Source organism: Molossus molossus, unplaced genomic scaffold (assembly GCF_014108415.1).
Source record: "Molossus molossus isolate mMolMol1 unplaced genomic scaffold, mMolMol1.p scaffold_m16_p_2, whole genome shotgun sequence".
NCBI lineage: Eukaryota > Metazoa > Chordata > Mammalia > Chiroptera > Molossidae > Molossus > Molossus molossus.
In genome coordinates, this window is record NW_023425355.1 from 1,486,644 (window position 1) to 1,505,273 (window position 18,630).

Sequence of the window (18,630 nt, forward strand, 5' to 3'; positions counted from 1 at the left end):
TCTGATCAGGATCCCTCCAGCAGCAAGAAACTTGCTAATCCCTCTTTTTAATTCTCACAAAGCTGTGCCATGTGGGGAACTGGAATTGTCATTTTAAAGATGACCGATGAATGTGAAGCTCAGAGAGGGTGGGTATCTGCACAATGTCACACAGCTGGGCAGGCGTGTGATTAGAATCACAGTGGAGCTCTATCTGCTTCCCAAGTCTGGGTTTTCTCATCTGCCTGGTGGGTGCAGTCTGACTGCTCAGGCACCCTGACCGGGCGGTTTCTCTGGGTGCTGTGGACCCAGCTTGGCGGGCTCCGTGTTCAAAGACACTGGGTTGGTAACTGGGCATGAAGTGAGTGCCGGGTGCTGTGCATTGGGTCTGCTTTGGTGAGGTAGTAACTGTCCGGGAGAGATGTGGACAAGGTCAACGCCGGAGTCGAGTGAGGGAAGCCCAAAGTGGGAGACCTCGCGGCGGAAGGTCTGGGCGGTGTGTGGGCCCCACTGTGGGCATCTCTCACCCAGCCGTCCTTGGAAACGAATGGTTTGACCCACTGCCCTGCCTCAGTTTCTGCCCTTTTCCCCATGGACGACTGAACCACAAAAGGGGGTGATGGTGGTGGTGGTAAACGGCCGTAGAAAGAAGGCTTTTTGGAACCATTAGTGTAGAAGGTGACAGATGGAAACTGTGTTGTTTCTCAATGGGTTTAAGCGGCTCGCGCTCTCTCTCTCTCTCTGTCTCTCTCGCTGGTCCCTGTCCTCTCCGTGCCTCCCTCCAGCCGCAGCACATCTGGCCTGTGGGTCCGGCCGCAGCCCCGCACCCTCTCGGTACCTTGCAACAGGCTCTGGAGATTAAGCTGCGCCTCTCGAAGCAGCTCCTTTACACTCGGGGGCCTGCCTGAGGAGAGGAACACGTTCACTGGCTGTCGCCATGACGACCTCGAGTGGGCAGTCGCTGTCGCATTTTCCCGACCCGAGTTAGCTGCAGCTAGGGAAGGAGAGAGTCAGTGAGAGGCGCAGCCCAGGGGTGGGCGCGGCGGCCACTGGGCGCCCGAGGTGCCCGAAGTCCCGCCCCTGCCGGGGTGGGGGTGGGGGCGGGGCGAGGCTGTATTTAAATAGCGGGGATCCGGCAGCCGCAACATTTTTCCTCGACAGATCTGCCGCAGTCCGCTCCGGCCCGCTCCGCCCGCTGCCGCCGTCTCGCCGCCGCGACCTGCGCTCGGCGCCCGCCGGCTGCCGCCCGCCCGCCCGCCCGCTCGCCCCGGACGAGGTAACGCGCCCCGGCCCAGCCGCCCGGCCCTGCCCGGAGCGCCCGCCCTCCGCGCTCCCCGTGGGTGTGGTCGGCCTGCCGCGGCCGCCCTCCGCGGCGCTGCGCCCCTCCCGTGCCCGCCGCCTGTCGCCTCCTCGCGGCCCCCAGCCCTCCACGCGCCCCGTCCCCGCCCGCGACCCTGCGCCCGGGCGAGTCCAGATGTCCGAGGCGTCAGGCAACCTCAATAGCCTACGCATGGCGAACGTGGCCCTGCGAGAAGAATTAAATGCCCTTCGCGGGGAGAATGCCAATTTGGGCCTTCAGCTCGGAAGAGCCCTGGCCGAGGTGAATTCCTTGCGGGGCAATGTGTCCAGCTTCATCCGCTGGCCGGTGCCCGTCCTTGCGGAGGAGAACTTGGAGTTCCCGCTCAGCGAGATAGACGCCGTGCCCGAGGGCGAGCTGCCCTTCACGCGCTGGCCTCCCCCACGCACGGGGCCCGAGTGCGCCTCGGACGAGGTGCCGGCCAACGCCACCCAGGACTGCGGCACCTCGGAGGGCCAGGGCGACCCTCCCCCGCAGCCCAGCCCGCCCCCGCAGCCGGTGCCCCCGGCCGCCTCCAAGGAGCTGCCCGCGCAGCCCCCGGTGCCGCCTCCGGAGCGGCCCGAGCTCGAGCCCTTTGCAGGCGACCCGGTCTACCTGCCTGAGTTCCTGATGCGGCTAGAGACCTTCATAGCCGACCACGAGGACCACTTCCCCGGGGGTGCCGAGCGGGTGGCCTTCCTGGTCTCCTTTTTCACGGGCGATGCCAAGGACTGGGCTGTGTCAGTCACCCAGGAAGGAAGCCCCCTGCATGCCAACTTCCCGCGCTTCCTGGATGAGATCCGTAAGAAATTCTGTGGTCCCATCCCCCCGAGCGTGGCGAAAAAGGCCATCCGCAAGCTCAAGCAGGGAGACTGTACCCTCGGCAGCTATGCAGATGCCTTCCAGTTCCTGGCCCAGTTCTTGTCCTGGGATGACTGCCGCCTCCAGAACCAGTTCCTCAAAGGCCTGTCCGAGTTCTTCCGCAAGGAGCTCCTATGGTCAACTGAAATGGCTGACCTGGACGAGCTGATACTTGAATGTGTGGAGATAGAAAGAAAAGTGCGCGTCCCCAAGCCGATCCCGCTCCCCGGGGTGCGCAATGTCTTCTTCCCTTTCGCTGCAGACCCCAATGTCGAGGGCAGCGGAGAGGAAGAGCGCTACAGTGAGGATGAAGACGCAGAGGTGCGCAGGCGCAGGCTTCAGGACAAGGACCAGCGGAGGCGTGTGAGGGCTCTTCAGCAGGAGATGAGGGAGCAGGAGGAGAAGAGGAAGAAGGAGGAAGAGATGAGGAAGGAGGAGGAGATGAGACAGAAACAGGAGGATGACGACGACGATGAGGATGAGATCGTGGTGGTGGACGACGTGGACGAGGAAGAGGAGATGAGGAAGAAGAGGGAGGATGAAGAGAAGGGCCAGGAGACAGGCCAGGAGCCAGAGCAGGAGCCAGAACCAGAAGAAGAGACGGAGGATGAGGCCCAGGATGACGACCTGGATGATGTGATGGACGTGGAGCCGACCTTTGCCAACGCTTCATCCCAGACTACGGGCTACTATCACGAGAATTTCCTCGATACGGCGCCTCCCATAACACAGCCCAGCAGACGGAGGAACCAGAATCGAGTCCCGCTGCTGGAGGGCCTTCCGGGCACCAATTCGCCCTTCCACAGCTCACCGCCCCTGATTCGCCGGGCGGGTCGCTTGGGGCAACGCCAAACGCGAAGACGCCCCCCCGTGCTATTCCGCCTCACTCCGAGACAGGGGGGCCACCGGGCTGCACGTGGCCGAATTCGCGTGTGAGTGCTAGGGCCAGATGGCCACACAGAACACACCCTTCTACTGCGTCCCTTGCCCCTGCTATTGCTGCCACACCTGCCCCATTTTTCTGACCGGAACTTAAGGGACTTCCAGACCTGAAGAACCTGAAAAAGCCCTGTAGAACTTCAGCCCATCTTGCAGCCAAGACCGCGCAGGAAAGGAGGGGCCACCAATAGCTGTGCTCTTGACTGTGCACTCTGCTTAGTCCTGCCACAGCTAGCCAGCAGGTTTCTGGGCCTGTTCCCGTCAATGAACTGGTCACCCCCTCGTATTTCCCCTCTAGTCGTGCCTAACCCTGTGATTATGGTTTTATCAACACTGACTGGCTCGCCAGGCCTTCACCCAATGCCTCACTGATCTGCCCCAAAGAGCGGAAGGACAGGCTACACTGAACTCCTAATGCCACCGAGGCCACTCACTGCATATAATCGACAGCAGGATGAGATCAAGAAATGTGCCTAGAAGCCCACACTGGCTTCGGTCTCCAGCAGAAGGGTCCCGAAGAGGACCCTCCATCTAGCCCAGTGAAGGTGGGCAAAGCCAACATGTCAAAAGGACATTTCACTGAGGTTTGTCCTTCCCACAAACTACTGTATCAGGGTCCCTAGATCAGCTCGCCAAAATGGGGCCTTTCCCTTGATGTTGCCTGGAAGATGAGGGAGTAGGAGGTGGTCTCCTCCCCGGGCCAGTTCTTGGACTGCAGCCCCAGCCAAAGATCTTTGTGGGAGACTTGCCATCCTTGGGGGGTTCACAGGAGGCGTGTCGGGCCTTTCCTTCCTGGACCACCAAGGCCTGCTCTTTCACTTCAATGTGAGGGATTCCTTAGTTCTCGGAAGAGAGAGGAACTTTCTGTCTACAGAGACTGTGGCCTTGCAGCCAGGCCGTCCTCGCGTCTCTCACATGGAGGCCTGACACTGGGCTTCAATTAGATGGTAAGGCTGGAGAGGGTGACTGCCTCCTAGTAACTCTTGGGACTTCTGGGTACACACCTAGGGACCCTCATAAAGAGTCCTGCTGCTTGCCGTGGGTCCAAAAGACGCTGCTTCTGCAGTGGAAAGGACACACTGTGTCACTGGCCTCAGAATGGCAGCCGGATCCACCGCTGGCCTGAACTGCCCTAGACACTGAGCTCCCCGCACCGTGCCTGGCAGCTGGGTGGGTGCGGCCCAGGTGTCTGCAGCCAGAGGGAAGAAAGCCGAGGAACTCAAGCCTCTGTCCCTCACCGGCGTCTGGCTGATCCCCCGCCCAGCCTTAGGAGTTTGAGCCTGGAAGCCAGAGGAAGGAGCTGGAGGAAGAGGAGTCACAAAGAAACCCAGTCTGCTGGCTGGTTGCTGGTGAGGTCTTGATTCATCAGCAGGAGGTAAGAAGCCCTTTTGTTTATCATACATTTCTCAGCCCGGGGAATCAGTGCAGCCGGGTTGCTATAACCTGTTGCTACCTTTTACAAAGGCTTCCCCTCCTCCAAAGAGAAAAACAGTACATCATCATTAGAGAATATTTGGAAAATAGTGAAAACTATCAAGAAAAAACAAAACAAAACAGCCAAACATTCAGAACCCCACCACAGAGATGCAAGTACTAGCAACACTTTGTTGCCTTCCTCTGTAGTGTGTCTTCAATGCATCTTTTCAGAGCTGAGATCATCCCGCAAGCTCGGGATGAGCAGGATTTAAAATGGCTGCCACCTATGCAGTCAGACATGCTGAATAATTGAAGTATTCTCCTAATTCATTAGACATTTCAGTAGCCTGGTTTTCCCCACCCCCACTAGTGCAGGACTGAATAACCCTGTAAAAGAAAATGTGGTCTGTTTTTTTTCCAGCTATTTCCTCAGGAGAGAGACCCAGAAGGGGAACTGCTGTTCTTCAAGGCCGCGGATCCTGTTTGCTGATGGTCAACACACTGGCCCTGCTGCCCATGTCCCTGCTGGAGAAGTGCAAAGGACAGGTGCCTTGCACCCCAACTCCAGGGACCCCTCAGCACAGGCCCTGCCTGTTCCCGTGGTGCTTCTCACCCTGAGACCTCGTAGCCTCAGCTGGGGAAAGTGGGTGAGCAGTGAGCTGGTTTCTGGCCCTCTGGTGGCAAGGGTCCTGGGCTTCCCTTCGACCCTCTTCCCTCCTTTCCCAGGTCTTCAATATCTGTTGTGATGTAACAGCCACAAGGGCTGCAAGAGGAACTATGGGCTTTGGGCACTTTCTTGGGTTGAAGGAGGGGTGGGGGGAAATGCATGCCGGGGTACGAAGGCAGCCCAAGGATTCCCAGAGACTCGGGAGGAAACCCGTTGGAAAGAAACGTTCTTGTTATTGTGCTATTGTTGCATTGCTGTGTTGTGAAGATAATAAATCATTCTGTATGCTAAAGCTTTCTCCTCAATAAAAATATAAAGGGTGTGTAAAGACTGTGTCTGTCTGGGTTATTGATCAAGTAGAGATGGGTACCTGGAGCCATCAAGTACTTCCCAGGCACCTTGCCTGCAGCGACCCTAGCCTGAAGCCGTGCATTCCTTAGATGAGGACACTAAGACCCAGTGAGGATCTAGGGACCCACCTAGAGTCCTATGCCTTTGTGTCGGAAGGAAGCGGAGGGACTAGGCATCTTGAAAAATAGCATTAGTTCTCCACTTGCTGGGAAATAAAGGTGTGGGTGGACCAGCTGTACCATCCAACAACAGTGTCCCCCCCACCTGCCTCCCAAAACACATGCACAGGCACACGCATACGCTGTCTTTGGAGGGAGGGTGGCCGGGCGGGTCCTTCCACTTTGGGGCACTAGGTGGTGCTATGTGACACCAGTAAACTAGCTAGTGAAGATTTTTAAACAGCCACACAGCAGTCCTTGCAGAGACCCTCCCAGCACGTGCGTCAGAAGAAACTGAATCCCATTCTGGGGTTTGCTCAAGTTTTCCAGCCATGAATTGGACATTTTTTTCCTGGAACAATGGGTGGGAAGGTTTACTGAACCCCCTACTAGGTCCAAGTCCTAAACCACACGCTCGATATCCATGATCTCAGTTCGTTTACCCTCCTCTTGCACATGAAGAAACAGGCTGAGAGAGAAGTCACGGGCCCAAGGGGTACAGCTGGTAAGTGGCTCTTTCGCAGCCCTGCAGCTGCCCAATAGTCAGCTCCTCTCTGCCTCCATTCACGGGCCCTACTGTCTTCGGGTCTGACCCGTCCTGCCCGCCTCCTCCCAGCTTCCAGGAGTGCAGCGAGAGACAAGGCCCGGCTTCAGGGACACATCAGCTTTGCCCCTTTCAGGGGAGGGAGGGAGGGAGGGAGGAAGGAAGGAAGGAAGGAAGGAAGGAAGGAAGGAAGGAAGGCAGGCAACCACTGTGTTTCTGACCATGTGCGAGGCATTTTCACCAACATCATCTCACTCCATTCCCTCAACAACTCAGTGAGGCGGGTAATGGTGTCTCCTTTTAGAGCAGAGGGACCCCAAGCTTAGAGATATTAGGTTCTGGAGGGGACTCAGGTATGTGTGACTCCCAAACTCAGTCTCTCAACTCTAATCCACCATGCTGTTTCCCAGGAGAGCCTCAACCTGATTGGATTTTGGGTCTTTGCCCAAGCAACAAGGTGTGCATCAGGTGTGCTACCTCTGGAGGCTCTGGGAGAGCCACCCAGGTGACAGCTCTGCCCTGAAGAGAAAGGCAGGCAGTGGTGATGAGTTTGCATGAGTGTGTGGCTGACTGTCCGTCTGGGGAGGGACAGGACTATGGGGCCGTAAATTACACCTGTGAGCACTGGGGCTCCCTATTCTGTTTCAGGGGTCAGATAAGGTCTCCAGTACCCTGAAGTTCCTCATGGCCATTGCTGGCAGGGAGAGGTGGGCCCTGACTGTGTCGGCCCATCAGAGCAGGTGGGTGGAAGTAAGAAGAGTAGGCTGAGCCTTGCCCAGCCCTGCCGCTGGCAGCCCCATGAGTATGGGAAACCGAGTCCTGGATTCCAGGTGCTGCCAACGACTCCACTGGGAACTTGTGTGAGTCCTACTCAGGCCACAGTTACTTTAGGTCCCCGGGGCTTAGCACACGGCTGGGTACACAGTCGGATCTCAACCCGAGACAAAGAAGCGAGAGAAGAAGTGGGCTGCTGGATGAAGACCTGGAGGCTGCCTACTAGGAACACCTACAGATGGCATGAAGCCTGGAGGACTAGACTCTTCTCCAAAACGGAATCCGAGTCCAAATCTTCCTAACCCGGAAGGATGTGCTGAAATGACCTTTGCTAGGTGCACCTGTGAGTTCTTGGTCAGGTTCAGAAGCCAACTCAATCAACTGCAGGAGCCTGAGTGGGGACGATGTGGCTTAGAAGAAATTTGTGAAGAAAAATCTGAGAACTTCACTTGATGGGGTTCAGGATGAATCAGCAGACTGGGTGTCAGACATGCTAATGCCTTCCTGGGCTACTGCAGCAGAGGGTGGGGGGGGGTCCAAGAGATGGGCCGACCTCACCTGGGGTCCTGGCCGGCCAATGGAAGGTGACCAGGCTGCACCTCACCGAGGCCTTTTTGCATGCCAGCAGTAAGGAAACATTAGAATAAAACAAAGGATAAGGAAGAAAAGATTGGTGAGGGTCGTAAAAATCCTGTTCCCAAGGGATGGAGGAAGGCAGAGAAAAATCTTGCTGAACCCACTGTTCCCCTCATCATTCTGTGAGGAAACTGGCAGCTCAAGGTCACTTGATTCATTTGCAGAATTCTGCTGTGAACTCCAGCAGTTTGATATTCAGAATTCTTAATCGGCACCCTCCACTCACACCCACACTGACGGAATCAGAAACCCCAGGAATACTCCTATTTCTAAAAAGCACTCTAAGCAAGTCGAATGCCCAGCTTGGCCCAGCACAGAAAAGACTCTTGGGTACTAACTAGCCGAGGGACATTTAATGGCCAATTTGGTTCTGAGCCTTCCCATAGAGCTCTCCAGAGGAGAGATCAGCCTGGAGATCCCACACTATGTACATAGTCATAAAGACATATTTGTGTAATGACCCCAGCATGTGCCATGGTCTGGTGTGAGCTTGCCCCTCTTGGACGCCTGCACAGACTGCACCCCTTCAGAGTGAGGTGACATAGGATTGGTGCAGAAGTCTGGTCCTGGGAAACCAGGTTCATAGGAGCCTAAACCTTACCCTTGACCATCATAACTAACTCACGTGGGGCCCTTGCCCCTCCCAGAAAATAAGGACAGGCATGACCAAGGCAAGAGATCACCGCCAAATTGGGGGGGAGGGTGTCTCCATCTCCCACTAGCACTTCCTGCATCCTGCACAGACTATGGAAAGCTCTGCAGGCTACTTCTCCCCAGGGATTCAACAGACACAGAAACAAAAAGCCCAGAGTTCTCTGTTGCCCTGGTAACAGCGGGACCTACTTTGAAGAAAACAGTCTGTGAAAGGCTTAGGAGGGTGGATATTTCCTTTGACCGAGGGCAGGCTCTGACCTGCTCCTTGAGTCCTCTCTCTCCTTCTTGCCTGCCGCACACTGGGATAGAGATGGGGCCCCTCGCCCCAGCAACTCTACTGGGAGCTGGGTGAGCATGATGGAAAGTAGGACCCTGGTTTTTGATTCTGCCCTTGCTATAGACTGTTAATATGAGGAAGAGGCTGAAATGGAAGGTGTTGGCATGTGGATTCATGGTGAGTGTCCTCTGGCCCCAGGAAACCTTACCTCATAGGACCCATAGTCAACCAAACCCGAGGAGGCCAAGTGCCCCCAGCAATCACAGTCCTACCATTTCCTTACCACAGAGGACACATAAGCCAGAGAGAGTGTCCGGAAGTTCCAGACTTCTCCCCCCAAATTCAGCACCTCCTCACCCCTCATCTGGACTACTGAGGTAGCCTCCTTGCTGGTCTAACCAGCCTCTAGTCTCTACCCCTTCTAATCAATCCACCTTCCGCATGCTTCTGGGGTAGGTCCGGTTGCTCCTGTACAAAAACCCTTCTGTGGCTCTCCTTCCTCTATTAGAAGACTCGTGGACCTGATGCTGGCACTCCTCACTGTCTGCTCATAAACTCTGTATGCCATCTCATCCCCCCATGCCATTTCTCTTCCCTCTTCCATTCAATCCAAACCTCAGACATTCCGAATTACTTCCTTCTTTCCTTACATACGAGGGCCTTTCATGCCTCTGGGCCTTTGCACACCCTATTCCCTCTGCTTTAAAAATTCATAAGCACTCCTGGCCCCACTCCAACTGGCAATCTCCTCAGCCCATAGACCACTTCCTCCAGGAGGCAGCCTTCACTGCCCAGACAGGCTCCTGCCGTTTTGAGTCCCCACTCACTCCCCCAACCCCATTGCTCTATGAGGCTGGAGTTGCACCTGAGACCAGAGGCTGGTTTGTCCCCTTCACAGGTGAGTCTGTATTGGCAGTAGCCTTTTGGAGAAGCACCGGCCTCCTAAGATCTGGGAGCACCCCACCTCATCAAGTTGGAGATATGGACAGTAGAGATAAGTTGGGGACGAGACCAGGAGCTTGCAGAGTGGCTGTTCATTCCTGAGTACCCTGTTGATGGCCTTTGCATCTTTGAGGGACCATCACTCCTCAGTAGTGTGGTGCAGACTGACTTCCACTCAACTTCAGAGTCACACAGACCTGTCTTTGAACCCTGGCTCTGCCAGTTCCTTGTCGTGTACCCTTGGGCTGGTCATTTTCCCTTTTTAAGTCTCACTTTCCTTTCTCTAAAAATGGAGATGATAATAGGATATATTAGTGAGATATTGATATGAACCACCACCAACAGAAATAGCAAATACTTATTACCACTTACTATTTGTTGGGCATGAAGTAGTTTACATTTATTAACTCACTGAATCATCACAACAACCTTCTACAGTAGGTGGTGTTACTAGTCCCCATTTTGCAGATTAAGAAATGGCACAGAAAGTGTAACTTGCCCAGTGTTTTCGAGCTTCCTGGTCGGACAGGGCAAGTTCTGTGGGTCAGAAAGGAGGCCAGTGGAGCAGGAGAGAGCCAAGATCTGGGGCTGGGGTCTTAATCTCTTTGGGGTGGTAGATTCCTCTAGCAGTTTGGGGAAACCTCTAAATCCTTGCTCAGAATAATGTTTTCAGATGCGTAAAATAAAATATATAGAATTACAAAGGAAACCAGTCATAGTGAAGTAATTAAAAATGTTTTTAAGAAATTGTGACTTCGTTATATTACTACTTTAATAATGCATTAAATGACAAAATTGAGTGGCACGTCTATAGATTAGAAGTTTTGAAGTGATGAGATGAAAATATTTGTGATTTCTACTGGGGGATAAAGTCACAGATACTGCTAATACTATTATGGCTTGTTGCCTACATTCTGAATTTGAGGAAATGCTAAATTTCTGTTAGATGTTAATGGAAATAAGATCACATAATTCTGTCATCCAAGCTCATAGACCCCCTAAATTCTCTCCGCGCAGCCCTTGGTGGTTCATGGAGATCAAGTTAAGGAGCTCTGCCCTAGGGTGTCAGAGAAAAGACAATGGCTGCACTGTCAGCTGTGAAGAGAAGCCGGGGGGCAGGCGGGGCTGGCAAAAAGACAAGTGTGTGGTTTCTCTTTCAAGAACTGTTTACAAAAATCGTGAAGTCTGGCAGATGCCTCTTCCTCTTGGTCCTGAGTCAGCAGCTCAGGGTGGAGCCGAGGTTGTCATACTTGGTTTGAATTTCAAGCTCACCACACACCCATCCCTAAGCGTTGACTTGTTGCCACTTCCATACGAGTAACATCTTGCTGGGTTTGCTTTATTTTAAAATTTGGACCTGTTTGCACACACAGATGTCCTATTAGTCTGGAAATAATCTTTAAGTGGACATTTTATTGGCTCTAAGATATTTTCTGAGCTAATGGATATTTTCTGCCCTACTACCCCAGTCAGGAGTAGGACACCCAGAGAGAAGGGGAATGATCATCCACTGTGCCATGCACCCCAGAACACTAGTCAGAATTGGTATTTTCCCAAAATACCAAATGCTTTTTCCTGACTTCCCGGCTTTGCCACCTGTCAACTGAGTCCCTGCCAACCATGACAGCGCAGTCCTGGGTGCTGTGGCCAAGGAGACAAATGGTTGGAACAGCAGTAGGCCTCTAGTTTTCTAACTTGCCTCTGTTCCCATTCAATACTCAAACAGAGCACTGCTCATATAGAACCAGGCCCCAGGTCTACTCACAATGCCTTGCTTGGGGGTCCCAGCTGGCCAGGACCCTTGCCTTCTGTTCTTCCCTAGCTCCCATATTTACTCAGAAATGAGCGATATTTGCGCGATGGCCATGCAATATAAAGGCTGCAACTTAATTTCCAAAGTGAAAGGGTGGGGCCGTGATAGCCTTATGAACTACCACCACTGGCTAATAAAGAGGCTGCTTCAGAATGAATCTGCTTCAGTTAGTCGAGGGAACAGAAAAGTATGCTTTGGTGGTTCAGACTGAGAGCACCACGTGCTGGAATGGGAAGAAGATTTATTTTCTTGACTATAAAAGAAATATGTGTATTTGCTAGGTTGGCCCAAGGCTCCCAAATATAGGCTGAAGGAGACTGAGGACCAAATGAGAATTCAAATAAACTGGTTAGCTAGATTGACCAAGAAGGCCCCTATTACTAAAATCAGAAATGAAAGGGGCGGACATTACAATTGTCCTTACAGAAATAAAAAGGATTATAAAAGGAATACTATAAACAATTGTATGACAATAAATTATATAACTGAGATAGATGAACTGCATAAATTCCTAGAAAGATAGAAACTATTGCAAATAACTGAAGAAAAATAGAAACTCCAAATGAACCTATAATAAGTAAAGAGACTGAATTAGTTATCAAAATTATCCATGAAGAAAAGCCAAGACACAGATGGCTTCTTTGGTGAATTCTACTAAACATTTAAAGAAGAATTAATGTTGATTCTTTATAAACTCTTTCAAAATATAGAAGAGGAAGTAATACTTTTCAACTCATTCGCTGAGGTCAGTAGTACCCTGATATCAAAACTAGACAGAAACATCACACACACACACACACACACACACACACACACACACTACAGGTCAAGAGCTCTTATAAATACAGACACAAAAACCCTCAACAAAATACTCAAACCAAATCTAGCAACAGATAAAAAGGATCATACACCGCAACCAAGTAGGAGGATTTATCCCAGGAATGCAGACTTACTGTAGCATCTGAAAATCAATTCATGAAATATAGCATATAAATATAACATAAAACAAAAACATGATCATCTCAATAAAAAGAGAAAAAGAATTTGACAAAAATCCAACACCTTTCATGATAAAACACTCAACAAACTAGGAATAGAAAGGGATTTCTTCCACCTGACAACGGGTTCCTCCTATGAAAAACCCACAATAACATCATAATGGTGAAACATTAGCAGCTTTCCCTCTAATATCAGGAACAAGACAAAGAAGTCCACTCTCACTACTTCGACCCAATATTGTACTAGAGATTCTAGCCAGACCAATTTGATAAGGAAAAAATAAAGAAAAGGCATTGGAAAGATTACAAAGGCATGATCTCGTATATAGAAATTCTAAGGAAACTGCTAAAAATCTATTAGAATTAATCAATGAGTTCTACAAGGTTGTGGGATATAAAATCAATACATAAAATTGTATTGCTATACACTTGCAATGAACAATATGAAATAAAATTAAGAAAACAATTCCATTTAAAATACCATCAAAAGGATACACCAGAATAAATTAAACAATGTGGTGCACGATTTGTACACTGAAAACGTACAAAACATGTTGAAAGAAATCAAAGCAGATTGAAGCAAATGGAGACATCCGGTGTTCGTGGATCAAAATATCCAACATGGTCAAGATGGTAATACTTTCCTAAATGATCTACAGATTCAATGCAATCCCTATCAGAAACCCAGCTAGATTCTTTGTAGAAATTAACAAGCTGATCCTAAAATTCATATGTCAATTCGAGGAACCCAGAATGGCCAAAACAATCTTGATAAGAAATGAAGTTGGAGGACTCACACTTCCTGATTTCAAAATTTTATACAAAGCTACAGTAATCAAAAGAGTGTGCTGTTCGCATAAGGATGGATGTATAGATCAATGAAACAGCACCGAGAGACCAGAAATAAACTCATACATCTGTGGCCAACTGATATTTGACAAGGGTACCAAGTCCATTCCCTGGGGAAAGAATAGTCATTTCAACAAGTGGTGCTGGGACAGCAGAATTTCCACATGCAAAAGAATGACGTTGGAATTAATTCGCGGAGTCATACAAAATTAAACTCAAAACTGATAAAAGACATACATAAAACAGCTAAAACTTAGAAGGAATTACAGGTGTAAATCTTTGAGACTCTGGATTAGGGGATGGTTTCTTAGATATGGCATTATTACCACAAGCAACAAAAGAAAAAACACAGATTAATTGGAGTTTGTCAGAATTAAAACTTTTGTGTTACAAATAATGCTATCACAAAAGTGAAGACAGCTACTGAATGCCAGAACATATTTGCGAATCTTATCTCTGATAAGAGACTTGCATCCAGAGTATGTAAACATCCATAAATCAATAATAAAAGATAGATAACCCAATTCAAGCATGGACAAAGGACTGAATGATATCTGTCCAAAGAAGATATTTAAGTGGCCAAGGAATACATAAAGAGATACCCGACATCATTAGTTATTAGGGAAATGCAAATAAAAACCACACACCCTCTCATATTCTGGATGGGAATGTAACATGGCACGTGGCTGCTTTGGAAAATGATTAGTTCCTCAAAATGTTAAATATAGAATTATCACTTCCACTCCTAGACATATACCCAGATAAATGAAACCCCATGTCCATGCAAAAACTATATTAATGTTCATAGCTGTATTATTTACAATAGCCAAAAAGTGCATCAATTGGTGAATGGATAAATAAATAAACTGAATGTGGTCTAGCCATATAATGGAATGTTATCCAGTCATGAAAAAGAGTGAAGTAATGACGCTTGCTACAGCATGGATGAACCTTGAAACATTCTGCCATGTGAAAGAAACCAGTCACTAGATGGCACATAGGAATGATTCTATTTATATGGCATGTCCAGAATAGACAAATCCATAGATACAGAATCAACTGGTGGTTGCCAAGGCCTGGGGAGGGAGGTAAGGGGAAATGGGGTGCAGGGTTTCTTTCTGAGGTGTTGAAAATGTTCTAACATTGTGGTTATGACTGCACAATACATTAGATATACAAAACCCGTATAATTGTACACTTTAAATGGGTGAATTGTATGGTGTATGCACACATTATGTCTCAATAAAGCTGTTATCAGGAATAAAACTTTGTTAAATCAGAAATGTACCACAATATCATACTCCAATGTCAAAACAAAGGCCACAAAATGAGATCAGGGTAGCTATGTGATAAACTGCAGGAATTCCAGTGTATTTTAGTAGATTCCATAGTGACCGTATATCAAGTGGTTGTGGTACAAAGAAATACCCTATAGAGACAGCACCATACTCAGATCTGAGTCAAGTTTTGCTGGAGTGTCTTGGTTCTAGGTACCATAGTTTAAAAGAGGAAAGTGGGGCTGAGAGTGACCTTGCTGTCCCGGAGTGGAGATGGGGACCCACATATAGCAGTTCTATACTCTGCATCCTTTTTTATTATTTATTTATTTATTTATTTATTTATTTATTTATTTTTTGGTATGTGCCCCTAGCGGGAACCGAACCCAGAACTCTCTGGTCCACAGGCTGATGCTCTAACCGCTGAGCCAAACTGGCCAGGACACCCTGCATCCTTTAAGCAGTCTTTACTTCAACTCTGCCCATTGGCTATCCATGATCCAATACATTTCTTTTGTCCAACTGAATTTATTTAATATTTCCAAAGATATATTCCAAAGATATATTCTATTTAACTACATTTCAAAAGTTTGTGATGAGAAAAAGAAATCACCCATACTTTTACTTTATCCATATGCATACATATTTTTACATGAGTACAATCACAATAAAGACTCAAGTTTGTACCATATTTTTTTACTTATCAAACCAGAAGAGCTTTATGATCCAGTTTCTTACTTACAACCACTGTCGTGCCAAGGGAACAGACAAAAGTCCTAAGCTCCGTCATTTCCAACAATAACAGTTGTTAAATATATATCATAAGCACTTGACAAATTTAATCTTCACCACAACCCTATGAGGTAGGTACTCCTCCTATTTCCCCCATTTTGCAGATGAAGAAACAGAGACCCTTAGGAGTCAGATGGCTTGTCTAAAGTCACACAGCTAGTAACCAGGCTGCCTGGAACCAGAGTTTGTGCACATAAACCCTCCAGTGGGTCTCAAACTTTAGGGATCATCAGAAGTCCCTGGAGGGCCTGTCAAAACACACAGTGCTGGGTCCCACTGCCAGGGTTTCTAATCAAGCAGGTCTGGAGTAGAGTTCAAGATTCTGCCCTGTGCCCCCTCCTCCTTCCCTCACCCCTCTGCACTGGCAGGACATTCGGCAAGGAGTACCACGTCATAAGGGGGTTGCCCAAAGAGAAGACTTATTCATGCCAGTCTCAAACTCAACTAGCTAAATACAACCCCATCCATTAAAAGGACGGATAAATCAGTCCCTAGCTGTGAGGCTGCCCCCTCCATTGCTATCACTTGCTTGGTGCCTGCAGCCGATTGATCTCACAGGTTAATGAGATTAACTCGGAATGCCTGCAGCCAGCCTCCCATGTCCCCCCAAATAGGGGCGGCTCAGGCCTGTCCTCCTCCAAAGACAACAGCTTTCCAGGAGAGTAAGGGCCACTATGTGTTGCATCAGCTAAGTTATATTTCACTTTGATTTCTGGTACTGAGACCAGCTCATCTGAAAATTGATTGGTGGGCGTGGTTCAGCATTAATGAGGGGGAACAAATGTGTCCATTTGACCACAAAAACAGTCACTGGAAAGTTTGGGCAGCTGTGTCCTCAGGGAAAGAGGGTGAGAGCTGGAGTTGGACAAAACTGAACCCAGGTTAGATCAACTGAAGCCTTTGTCGAAACTGTGGCGCTGTTCACTTTATCCTCTCTGCACAACCCTGCTTCCTTAGCCACTTTCCACAGCGGTTGATCCCAAGAGCATCCCTAATCAACTTCCTGGGCACCAACCTCCATCTCAGAGCCCACTTTCTGCACAGCCAAGCTCCCGGGCAGAGAGGGCACCGTGCAGTTTGAAAGGCGCACTGGCACCGTTGCCATCGGCTCCAGTGGTGGTGGTGTGGGTTGCTCCCTTTCTCAATCCTTTTCTTTGCTAACGGCTTCTAGGCAGTCTGTCTCTTTAAAAAAAATTGTCAAGCTTAATTTCTTTCTTTTGTGCCTTCCTTTTATTCTTATTTCAAAAGTAAAACATGTTTATCACAGTGGAAAAGCAGAATATACAAACAAACTGAAAGAGGAAAGTAACACATAGTCCTACACACCACAGACAAGCAGTGCTGCTACCTTGGGTGTATTTCTCTGGAAATTTTCCTACACCAAACAAAGATGGGATCATACTGTAAACACTGCTCTGTGGTTTGCTGAAACTCTTACTCCTGCAGCAAATATTTCTGCCAGCCCTGTTCAACCACCCTGTGAGATCGGGGAATGGAGGATCCAGAAGCCGGTGGGGAGCCACAACCCCAGTGCAGCCCCCTCACATAACAGAGATGTGGAAATTGAGGCCCAGAAACAGGAAAGGCTTCTTCTCATGCCCACATTGAGTTAGCATGACAAGGGCTCCTCCCCAGTCACCCAAGGCCATCCAGACCACCTCCTGACCTGGCCTGTCTTTCCAAATGTCGGAGTCGCCCAACCAGGTTCGAGTCAGCAGGAAATGGGCTTTGCATAAAATAAATGTTACGAAAATGAGGACAGCAAAAATACAGACATTTCTCCAAATAAGATATACAAGTGGCCAATAAGCACATGAAAAAATGCTTGACATCTTTAGTCATCAGGGAGATGCAAACCAAAACCACAGTGAAATCCCACTTCGCACCTACTAGGATGGCTAGAATCAGACAATGACAAGTACTGGCGAGAATGTGGAAAAACTGGAACCCTCACACCCGGCTGGATGGAAGGCGAAATGGTGCAGCCACTATGGAGAACAGACTGCACTTCCTTGAACCATTCGACAGAGTTTAAACATACTTACAGCATGACCCAGCAACTCCACTTGTACTTATCTACCCAAGAATTGAGAACATACGTCCACACAAAAACTTGTTCACAAATGCTTATACCAATATTATGTATAATAGCCCCAAAGTGGAAACAACCCAAATGTCCATCAACAGATGACTGGATGAACAAAATGTGGCATATACACACAAGGGAACATTATTCAGGATTATAGTGGAATGAAGCTCTGATACATGCTATAACATGGATGAACCTTGAAAACTTGATGCTAAACTGAGTGAAAGAAGCCAGACCCCCAAAGTCACACATTTTATGACTCTATTCATATGCTATGTCCAGAGCAGGCAACTTCATGAAGACAAAAAGTAGACTGGAGGTGGAAGTGGGAAGGGACTGCTAACGGGTAAAGGGTTCCCTTTGGGAGATAACGCAAACATTCTGGAATTAGATGGTGGTGGTAGTTACTCATGTCAGGGAATATACCAAGAACTATAGGACTGTATGCTTTAAGTGGATAAACTGTCTGGCATGTGAATTCTATCTCAATAAACCTGTTATTAGATAATGCATTAAATCACATCCTGTTGCTCCCCAGCATGTCTTCCAGTGCTTGTCCTCACACTAGACGAAAATGCAAAGTCCTCACCATGACGTAGCCTCTGCCCCCTCTCTAGTGTCATTACCTGCCACTCCCCTTGCTCTGCTCTGGGCACTGCAGCTTTCTTGCTGCTCCTGAAACATGCCAGGCCCATTCCCACGCTAAGACCTTTGCCTGGCTGTTTCCTCTGCCTGGAGCACTCTTCCACCAATCACATGGCTTGTTTCCCTTTTTCATTTGGGTCTCTGCTCAAATATCACCTCGTCAGGTAGACCTTCTCTTTTCCTGCGATCCTATGCTGCCCAGATCCTCGCCACCCTGGCACATTCCTCTGCTTGCCTTTCTTCATAGCATTTACCACCATTTGAAACTTTTCTGGTTTATTGATTTCACCACTTACCACCTGTTTACTCTACACTGGACAGTAAAATCCCCGAGTCCAGGGACTTTAGCATGGTCACCAGCATATCCACAGAGCCTGGAACATAGTAGGTGCTCAGTAAATGCATATGGAATGAATAAACAAATAAATCTCAGCCAATCATCTTTGCAGATATCCACTCCTGACCGGGTGGAGAACTGAGTGCGATTGTGTGGAGGGTCAGTGCAGCCTCAGTACAGGGTGAGCATGCACCCGAGAGCACAACTTCATAGCTTGGCTTCACGTTTCAGTTTTAGTACCTTGACTTTACAACAGAGACCACAAGTGGAGCCTAAAAACCCAATCCCAACTGTGC

General features: G+C 49.0%; 2 protein-coding genes across 8 annotated transcripts in view; one reads left to right on the plus strand and one right to left on the minus strand.

Moving 5' to 3' along the window:
• NHSL2 (NHS like 2) overlaps positions 1-18,630 on the minus strand; it is a 43,671-nt gene that overhangs the window by 17,221 nt on the left and 7,820 nt on the right. For 5 of the 7 annotated variants that reach the window (XM_036271688.1, XM_036271690.1, XM_036271692.1 and 2 more), the window contains one exon: positions 818-973. The exons of the other annotated variants lie outside the window; for them this stretch is intronic. In XM_036271688.1, coding sequence (XP_036127581.1) covers positions 818-973 — 156 coding nt within the window. The remainder of the gene's footprint in view (positions 1-817; positions 974-18,630) is intronic. 7 annotated transcript variants of the gene reach the window in all.
• Positions 1,454-5,054, plus strand: RTL5 (retrotransposon Gag like 5). Its single transcript, XM_036271695.1, has 2 exons — positions 1,454-4,490; positions 4,953-5,054. The coding sequence occupies exon 1, from the start codon at positions 1,454-1,456 to the stop codon at positions 3,110-3,112; it is 1,659 nt and encodes a 552-aa protein (XP_036127588.1). The 3' UTR covers positions 3,113-4,490; positions 4,953-5,054.

Excerpts from the sequence above, each read along its gene's own strand:
- RTL5 (XM_036271695.1), top strand. The coding sequence starts at position 1,454 with ATGTCCGAGGCGTCAGGCAACCTCAATAGCCTACGCATGGCGAACGTG.